This window comes from Barbus barbus (genome assembly GCF_936440315.1).
Source record: "Barbus barbus genome assembly, chromosome: 2".
NCBI lineage: Eukaryota > Metazoa > Chordata > Actinopteri > Cypriniformes > Cyprinidae > Barbus > Barbus barbus.
Genome location: NC_136730.1, coordinates 28,453,515 through 28,464,495, shown reverse-complemented (window position 1 = coordinate 28,464,495; position 10,981 = coordinate 28,453,515). Strand labels below are relative to the sequence as shown.

Sequence of the window (10,981 nt, the reverse complement as noted above, 5' to 3'; positions counted from 1 at the left end):
GTTTGAGGATTTTTTTTCAAAATATCTTATTTTGTGCTCTATGGAATAAGTAACGTCATACAGGTTTGAAACAGAATAAATGGGTGAACTATTTCTTTAAGTACGTTTACATGCACAGTTGCAGTCAAGCTACACTGGGTTTTTGAGATGTCAAGCTAAAATGACATATGACACAATGTGTAATTGAATATTTGAAGGATTAAATACATGTCGTGTGTCACCTGTCTTTAGCACAGCACCAAGGCACCAACTGTAGTCTAATTAATGTGTGTGCATGTTGGACGAAGCTGGGATACAATCATATTATATATTGTAGTAAGCGTATGTTAGTCACTTTTATTCAGACTTCATAACATTTAAAAATGAATTATTGCTTCAGTCAGGCTGAAATCTAACTTTTAAAGTGTGTGTAAAAGCATATACTGATTGTTGACAGTTGATGGTCTTTTTGTGAGCAAACCTATTTCTGTTATCTCTCCTTTTGTGTTTGCTGGGTTAGTGGTGTGGAGGGATGGTGCCCTTCACGGAATGCTTTGTAGATGAAATCAGGCCAATCAGTAGCATAATGAGAGGTGTAATATGTCCCCTGAGAGAGAAAAAAGGGGAATGTAGGCTTATAATATTGCCAGAGCCTCTATAATCTCTATTAGACTCTATAATCTCTCCATAGATACTCACATATACACTCACACAGAGTGTCATGGCCAACAAATATCTTCTAATTTTCATACATTTTTACCTTTCTGCATTATTCTACATTTCTTTGCTTTTTCAGTCTGTGTTGTTCCTGTTCTGCTATCAGAAGTGCATCTTCTGTATAACCAGACAATCCTCGTGATAATTATTCAATAGCAGTGAAAACACAGTCTAATTGTAGTCTAGTCCTAATTACACATGGCTTTGTTTTCTAGGAATGCATTTCAAAGGCACATCAAACACTTTGAGTTGAGTGAAAAGCAATATAGCTGGGAACAAATGCAGACCTACTTTAGACCAAGTAAATAAATTCATTATTGGTGTATGATAACAAGAAATGGAAAAAAATAGAACCAGAAAAAAGCAGACAGTTATATGTATGTGAGTCATGCTTATTATCTCTTATTTTGAATGTATTAGCATATGCATGAGATTTTTTTTACACTTGAGTCCAACCAGCTTGCAAGAAATCCCTCATTGACAAGAATAAGAACTCAATATCAGCAGAATTAAAAGTTTCCAGCTTTAATATGGAAATGATGCATTTGAGTCCAATAAAGCAGAGCCCTGGATTAATACACACACAGTGATGTGCTATTCTTGACACGTTTTGATTTGTTCAAGGCTGCATGTACATGTGTGTTCTATGCCTTCCGACAGGTAAAATGCTGTACACATTCAGTAAACGAATACATTAATTGGAGGTGACTGTGCTGCGAATGAGGTGATTTTATCATTCAGTACGTGTTTCCGTTTGTTTGACCACCAATAAACTTCTCCCGACCACCCACACGCATGATAAACACGTTTTGAATTTTTCTGAATCATTACAAATGTGTGGGACAATCTTACAAATAATGGAAAATGTCAGACATTGAAACCTTGAGATCCACCCCCCCCCCCCCCGCCCCCCACCCCAAAAAAATAAAAAATTACAGAAAGATAATGTTGTAAACAAACACTGTCTCCACCAATAATATTTTGACATTTCTATGCTTGATGCCACATTTTTAGACATTGAGGAAAGACACCAAAGTACTTCAGCGGCTGTACATAATGTCATAATGTCAGAAGCGACTTAATTGGATTGGGGAAGGCTGTCTATTTCCAGTTTCTCTCTCTTATTCTTGTTATTTTCTACATTCCCTCAGGAACGTGGAATCCACAACATTCACTTTTGTCTGGTGTCTGTCAAAGAATAAACATCAGATATGAAATTGGAAAGAAAAAGTGCATTCCATCACTGGAAGGATGTACTTCGCTCTTATCAGATATTTGCATCTAAATTGGAGTCTTGCTCTGCCTTTGAAAAGAGCACCATACTGAGCGTACACACACGATGTTTCGACTGGAACGTAACACATTGTTAAATGTCCAGTCACGAATAGTTGTTAGCTTTATCCTGGCCATTCATTCTCTAGGAGTATTATGTCCTTTAGCAAGACTTCTCTGATGACATTCATGGCCTGCAAAGTGACCTCTGTAGCCTTTCGAATTTACCATTTAGTCATGCATTCTGCCATTATTCCTTCTGCTCTGTTTTGTAACCAACATATAGATGATAACTGTTAAAACTTTTAGTGCATGGCAGAACTTTTCAACTTTTTTCATTGATTGATTGATTGATTGATCGTCTCCTTAGATTTATGCATATGTCTCATATTATCTTGAAATGTATCTTATTTTTCAAATAAGTACTCTTTTAAATGATAGCATTTGAAACTCCAACATAAAAAGAATTTAGTGATTTCACTATTTTATCGTCCTCAGAAACTTTACATTTTAAATTAAGTTTAACAATTGTCCATGACACTTCAAATACTGTGTTCACACGTCTGACTGTAAGTACAGTAGTTTCCCCCAAAATTCATGAACAGACAAAGTGGATGTGTTTTGAAAGCAAATGCCGAATCCATCCTAACACTTCTGACAAATGAAAACACTGTCAATTCAACTGTAAAATTATTTTAGTCAGTGTAATTTCAATGGAAGCAAATGGCGTGGTTCAAGTGGACAGAATGGCATATTTGGGAGCACCTCTGCTCTTCCCCTGATGGAGTTCATTAGAATTATGTCCTTTACAATGTACATGTGTGTGTATGCATGTGTGTGTGTGTGTGTGTGTAGTGTGTATATATGTGTGTGTCTGGTCTTCTTGGTCCAGTCCTTCTTCAGATTGATTCCATCAGCGCTGCCTCTAATCCACTTACTTAATGAAATACATAATTAACATATTATAATTGCAGTAAAGATGGTTTTGACAGAAATCATTTCCCGTATCTAATACCATAGTAATTTAATCTGTTCCCCACTCCCTAACACGACCCCTCCTGATTAAGTTTTGTCCCTTCATTTTTCGATGCACGAAGAGCGTAAGTCAGTGTGTGTGTGCATGTGTGCTCTCTCCTCTGCCTAGTTTGTCATGATTATTATTCTCCATTGTCCCTGTCTTTGATTGATTGACAGGGCTGTGGTGTGCAGATGGGTCATGTGACCTGGCAGATGGCGGAGAGGAATGAGTGAGCAGTTTCCCTGCTTGTGTGGTCTCACACTTGTTCTCTTGATATGTTTCATAAACAGAGTATTAAAGCAAGAGCAAAGACATCTAACAAACGAGAGAGAGCGGAAGAGAGAACCTCTTGAGTTTTTCTTTATACTTGTGCTGTGTTATGAGGGTGAGATAAACCTTGTGTGTTTCATTGGTAACTATAAACTACTCCTCTAACTGTCAATGGGCTTTGTGAACACCCAACACACTCCGGTGACAACTTGTAATCATTTGTATAAGATGAAGAAATGGCAAGCTGTAGATGTAAAATATGTGTGTATATATACTCAGTATTTGTTTTATTAATAATTATTTAATAATTAATAATAATATTTTTGTCTTTTTCCATTTGGATAGAGATTGTATTTGAGGGTTGATAATAATAATAATAATAATAATAATAATAATAATAATAATAATAATATTGTTGTTGTTGTTGTTGTATTTTTTATATTTAATATTAGTATTGCTGTCGTAACAACAACAACAATACTAATACTATTACAATTTGTGATTAATAGAAATGTAATAATTTATAATAATGTTTTTTTGATAGATTTGGATAGAGACTGTATTTGAGGGTTGATGTTATTCTTATTCTTATTACTTGTTGTTGTTGTTATTTTTAGTATTTAGTATTAGTATTACTATTAGTGTTACTACAACAATGACAACAATATTAATACTAATAGCCTACATTGTGTGATAATTAATGATTAATAATAATTTAATAAATAATAATGATTTTGCCTTTTTCCATTTGGATAGAGATATTATTTGGGAGTTGATTATTATTATTATTATTATTATTATTATTTCTACTAAAGATAAAGCATTGCCAACATGACAGCATTGGGGTGTCATTCACACCATTGTGAGATGCTACAGTGTATTTGTATTGGTGCAGCTGCTGTGGTGTATTGTAGAGATGCCAGAGTTCAGGCAGAGAATGGGTTTAAATCTTAAAGCACAGATAGAGTAACAATGAGTGATTATTGCACGAAAGAGCCGCAGGCTCAAGGGATGTCTGTAATGCCATTACCCACTACATCATCTATACCGGCCAATAGGCAACTGATCCCACACTGCCCCTAGGTCACAGCGAGTTCAGGAGGTGGAAGAGCTGAGGCGTGATGTAACACACTCAACAAACCAGTCCTCCGTTTTTTTTTCTCCCATAAACACAAACACACCCCTCACATACTTCACCGGCTTCAGACATCAGCATCAGCATAAGGTCCAGCCAGCAACCTGAGACGCATGATGAAATGTTGGCCTGTTGATCAAAAGGCCTGTTCTCATCTCCTCTTCATTGCACGTTTGACGGAGACTGAATGCAGTCAATAATGACATTAATCTAATCCAGTAAGGCACCAGACATGCATTAGTTACTCTTATGGAGATGCAAAACAAAAGCAGGGGACTGATAGATGGAGGGGTGGATCCGGCTCCATGCATGTGCGCCCGCTGAAACCAGAGACTTGAAAACGGAGAGGGAGGAGGGGAAAAAGAGTGTGTGAAAGAAAAAGAGCAAGAGTTGGAGGGACACAGAAAGAAAGAGAGAGAGAGAGAACATGTGAGAGAAAAAGCAAGAGAGATTGTGTTGAGTAATGAGCACTGTGCTCCCAGAACAATCACGCTCTCCATTTTGTAGTGTGTTTTCACCTGATGTATTGTCTCTGTTGAGGGAGGCCTTGTAATAAGACCATTTGGGCCCCTCATTTGTGCGCATTAGAGGCAAATATCTTACAGTGCCCTTAAAAGAGCCTGGAGGCCTGGAGAAACAGCAGTCCTGATGTGCATTTGGAGCAGGTGACGCAAGGAGAACGCTCCTGGTTATCTGCTAAAAACAAGAGCACATTCACCACAGGTCTCCTTCATCTATGGTGTGTAATTTCTGACTGCAGACTTATGAGCTGATAATCAAAGCTCTGTGATTATTACAGTATATATGATGTTTTCTCTGACGTCTATATCAGAAATGAGAGAGGAATAAATCCTGGGAGATTTGCTGTGTCGTCTCTTCACTGACTGCCATGTACTCCTCTTTTGATTATGCACGTGCCGTGCGATCGGATTGAATTGAATTTGTGTTCGTGTGTAAATAGGCCATCCGGGCACGTGAGGGATATGACAAGATGAAGAGGCTTGCAGAAGCATCAGTAGATGCAGCGTGGAAAATGATTTTAATCAAACTCACCACTTATCAGAGCCAGCAGATGGAGGAGCCAGATTCTCTTCCCTTAAGCTAAAGATGGCCACCTGAGAAAAAAGATGTGTTCTGGCAAAACTTTCCTGTATGGCCATGCTCGCTTTTGGCTTTAAATATATTTTTGCAACAAAAGATCAATTTAAACTGAATTTAGAATAATAAAAAAAAAAATGCATACATAAAATAGATTGAATATTAAATAACACTCAGCACACTCATAATAAAAAAATTATATACAGTATATATATATATATATATATATATATACTGTATATAGCTTTATTGTGACATCCTAAAGAGGCACAGAATCACTTTCACAGACTTTTAAATGAAATGTTCCCTCCTGGTGGAATGACCTACCAAACTCAATCTGAGCAGCCTAAGACATAGCCATAGCCATCTTCAAGAACTGGCTAAAAACATATCTCTTCCATCTTTATTTGACCCTCTAACTCTAGCATTTCTCTATTCTAATTCTATTCTTTAAAAAAAATGTCCCTTTTAGACTTGCACTCTATTCATTTACTGCTTGTTTTCTTTAAAAATACATAAATAAATAACACTAGCTTTTCTAATCTTTTTGTATTCTATCTATTTGTTTTCTTTTTATTTATTATACAATTATGAAAAGCAAAACAGGCCTCTAACACTTGCTCTATTCTTTTTCTATTTGATCGGTGTTCTTTTTATTTATTTACGTGTACTGCGTTAAGCTAACTGAGACTTGTTATACTGTAGCACTTGCATATCATTGCTCCTTTGTTGATTGTGATAGCTTCCATTGTCCTCATTTGTAAGTCCCTTTAGATAAAAATGTCTGCTAAATGACTAAATGTACATTTAAATATATATATATATATATATATATATATATATATATATATACATAATAATAAGATAAGATGCTGAAATTTCAAGATGTCGTAAAATTTGGGTCTTGGCTTCCTTTCTATAAAGGTTTTATTTTCCTTTGGTGGGGAAATGCTTATGTTTAGCTATGGGCCACATGTTTTTGTTTACAACATCTTTCATTATCTAAATTATTACAAGTTGTAATGAGACAGAGTTTATTAGTATAAAAATAACACCACCACAACAACAACAACTGATGAACTATATATGGAGATTTTATTTGCAAAAACAGATCATGTTTTTTATTATGTTGTCAAGTTTTTATTGTGTTTTATTGTGTTAGTTAGCTGTATTTTTTAGTTATTTTTAACCTATTCAAAATAACCCAACTGCAGTTTGATTAAGATTAATTGGAATGCACAATGGGAAAAAAAACATGATTTTTGAATATTGTTAAAAAACGGAGTCATCTGTTTTTGCAAATTAACTTTTCATATATGTATATAAAAATAATAATAATAATAATATATAACATACTGAGTAAACTTTCCCGCCATTTTTTCTACCTCTATAATAAAGACAGTAAAGAGGAGACAGGAAATGGGAAGAAACGGGATGAATGGGATCAGAACAAGACACCAATTTGAACCTGTCTCCTGTGCGAGAACAGGAAAAACATCTGTTTAATATCTATTTTGAAAATTAAATCAAATACACACACATTTATAATATTATGATTGAATATAATAATTTATCGATATATTTATAATATATAAAAAAATATATATCGCTCGCCGACATACTGTGCATATTGTGGGTGATCTGAACGTATTGTGACTGTGATATAAAAACAACACAACAACCTACGGGTTCCCTTTCATACATGAGTCACTCTGATTCACTCGCTGTGCCACACGCACGCACACATACAAACATATTTACATAGCACCTCCTATGTCAGGGTCACACGGTGTCTTTCTCAGAGACAGGGCGACATGTGTGAGGAGAGACAGCAGCTAAAGCAGGGGGTGGGGCGAGCAGGATAAGGACGCACTGAATGGCAAGCGTACACGAATACCGCCACATCAACTGCCAATATGTTTGGAGGCCTTGGTAACAGCATGTGGTCTCTGGGGAGAGCTGCAGCAGTTCAGGAGAATATCAGATGGAGGGGAAAACAATTTCTGGTGCCAATAATGCAGCACAGATGAAAAATGTTTTAATATTTGCCGCTGCTTTATGGCAGCCACTGTGACAGTGATGGAGTCAATGTCAGCTTTTTCCTTTTAAATGTCATGCTTTGTCTCTGTTCACTCCGTGTGTGTGTGTGTGTGTGTGTATGAAAGAATGTTTGTGTGGCACATGTGGATGTGTGTTATTTTTACATTGTGTGTGTGTGTGTAAGATAACCTGGCAGCTGGCAGAGTTCACTCTTCTTCTCTCCATTGATCACAGAAGGCTTTTTTTCCTCATCATTCAGTAATAGCACACATGCCCATTGCCCAAATCCACAAATGACTTTTCATCCGTAATGAACGATTTACCCCCCAAATGCCCTCATCACCTCCCATCTCTCACACACATACATACACTCAAAAAAATGAAATCTGTGTGTTGTTTGATTAAAATAAATAGAGTATATTGTAACAAATAAAATGAATCAGTTTAAGGGATATACACAGTTATTTCAAATCAATCTAAACTAAATCCAGGGGAAATTAAATGAGCTCAACTAATTTTTGCTGAAACTACAAAAAGGAATTGAGTCGAGTCAACTACTTCTTCTGCGCATGCTCAGAAGACAGGAACTTCCGGTGACCGCTTCAGCCGACGCCATTAATGTGGTGGAGTTGTTTGAAATCGGTAAGTCCAAAAATCTTTTACCATCCTTGTCTATATTGTGCTAATAGTTATTAAAAACTGTTCAAAACAGTCCTAGTATTGTATTCAAGCAGATATTTGACTCTTTATTTTTTATATTTAAAACAGACTCGGATCACCCTGTATACGCAATGAAAAAATAGCAAATTCGTTTAAATGCCTGTATTCATGTGCATATTTAGACATTAACGTGGTATTTGCTTAGATCTGACACTAGTTGTAAGGGGTATTTCACTAGATCGTTTGAGTTATATTACAAACATTAACCAATTAACCATTGAATTTTGTTGAGCTTGCTGTTAGCAAGGTGATATTTCCGTACGGGTAGAGACGAGAACACAGCAAATTCAAGTAAAAACGATTTACAGTTATTTCACTTAAAATACAAGTTTATGTTTGATGTAACATGTTGTACCCAAAGCGTGATTTTTGTATTCGGAAATACATGGAAAACGAAAAACGCGTTCTATGGAGTCACTAAAGGGACATGGTTTGCTAGCGGTATTCTGTTACAGTACATTATAGTTAGGGTCGCATCATTGTATGATGTATAACGCGCATCTCGTCAGTAAAGCCGGTTCTGTAATCAGCGGTAAATTCAATCAGGTGCGCAGCTCGTCATTGAACAACGGCTCTGCGTTATAAATGCGGCTCAGTGTGACATATGCACGATGATTATCCTGCAGCCCTAATTTACAGTACATAATATTTCACTTTACAATCAGAGTATGGAGAGAAGAGTGATAGAACGTATGATCACAAATTTTTAAAGTGAAAGTTTCATTTATAATTTACAGTGACATGAAAAGTGGTTTCAGTAGCAGAACTAAACCATCCGAATCTATTTAAAAATGCATTTCATTCTGATACATAAAAAAAAAAAAAAACTATCAAGTAAATATCATGCTAATTCATTTTTGTTTTCATTTCACAGGTTTTACAAGAGAAACATAAATCATGCTTGGCTTTGTTTTTTTTCCCCCATTGGGTAAGTAGTATTAGGCTAATTAATGTTATTTAATTTTAATTGATTCATGGATATTTTTAAAACACCTTTTATTACTGTCATGGAATAGAGGAACGTGTTTTATTAATCGGTGCTTGGACATACATGTTTTGGAATCCAGTATGTAAATGTATAATAGTAAAATCTAAATCAGATTTTACATACTGATACATTTTGATACCTGTGATTTTACAATTTCCTAATTGATTTTTGTGCTTGACCAATATTCAGACAGCTTGATGAAGATTTTTCACACTAAAGGTGGAGTCAATGGCCGAACAATAAAAAACATCATGCAACCCATTTCACAGGTTGGTACACAAAGTTATACACACCTCTTGGTTATCAATATTCAATTTATTTATTTTTTTAACGGTGTTTTGTATTTGTTTTTTTTAAGAATAACAGCATAGATGTGCGAAGAGAATGCATCCTCAAAGCATTGTGTGCATACTTGAATGAAGACCATGTACAGCTGTTCAAGGAGTATGCTGTAAGCAAATGCTTCTCTTCCGTCTATTTCACTTTCATATATTACCTGCACTGTGTTCTTAAAGATTAGTTGTCATACAAATGCTGCATATTTTGTTTATTTTGCACAGGATTGCGATTGGTTGAATGCCAAAGAAGCGATGAAGCAGACAGTAATGGGGATCTATATTGTTCGACATGAAGGACATGACCCAGTGGATCAGCCTGTAGATGTTGGTGTCGTGATTGAAGGGACTGAGGTTCTCAGCTCCTTGAGGAATGCAGCTGTAGCAGTGGCCATGTTATTCGGACTCATTTACGCCTTGAACCTTAGCTACCCACAAGAACTCAAATCTACATTTGAGGTAATCCAGAAAGTGTTCTTCAACCTGGATGGACACAGACTTTCCCCAAAAGTGCAAACCCTGAAGAACAAGATGTTGGAGTAAGTTGACCTTGTTCTATTTTGTTTTAGCTCAACACTGAGCAGAAATTGTCTTAATTTTTTTTTAATTATTATTGTATAGTCATTTTATTTGGTTACATGCAATATGTCAGTATTGTTAATCCTCTTTTTATTTTTTCGGACGGTGGTTGGTTTCTAAGTTTTATTTCTTGACTTGGCTGAAACTTTACAACTACTGCTGTAGTTGCTTTAATGTGATTCTTGAAATATGTAGTTGTAAGATACTAGTTTTGAGATTGTATCTCTACACTAAGCACAAGTTGGTGTTTTTTCCCTTGAGTGCAGTAATTGCCAAATCTGCATTAAAAGTGGTTGATTTTCATTTTATTTAATTGCATGCAATAGCAATATTGTTTCTCTATTTCTATTGTGTAGTTTTTCTTTATTTGACAAAAAATATTTGTCAACCTGCCTGAAACCTTAAAACTACCTCTGTAGTTGCTTTAAACTGACTCTGGAAATACTGTATTTTTGATCTGTCTTGTTCTAAGACGGAGTAGTTTTGAAATTGTAGGTCAGCACTGATCGGTAATTGCTGTTTTTTGTTTCACTTTGGACACTGAATAAAGAAAGATTTGAGACATTCACATTGAGTATTTGATTTGTAAGTAAATTTTGGCAGAAATATCAGTAATTAAATTAAATTAAGCTGGTTTAAAAGACAATTACGTCGTTCAGTTAACATATTTCTGGTTGTTTAAATTTAAGTGGTTTCAATTAATTGGCTCAACAAGACAAAATTGTGTAAAGTTAAATTCACAAGACAATTAAAACAAAAATAATTTGACCTCATTGGCTGAAGATGATTTTTGCTTATGGGTTCTATTTGCTTAGATTAAGCAGAGATAA

At 35.5% G+C, this 10,981-nt stretch overlaps 1 protein-coding gene across 1 annotated transcript; it reads left to right on the top strand.

Moving 5' to 3' along the window:
- The first annotated feature begins 8,107 nt into the window (after positions 1-8,107).
- Positions 8,108-10,718, top strand: LOC306883634 (uncharacterized protein). Its single transcript, XM_079438992.1, has 5 exons — positions 8,108-8,171; positions 9,124-9,177; positions 9,427-9,506; positions 9,596-9,688; positions 9,798-10,718. Exons 2-5 carry the CDS (start codon positions 9,147-9,149, stop codon positions 10,113-10,115), a joined length of 522 nt encoding a protein of 173 aa, XP_079295118.1. The 5' UTR covers positions 8,108-8,171; positions 9,124-9,146; the 3' UTR covers positions 10,116-10,718.
- Positions 10,719-10,981: the final 263 nt, after the last annotated feature.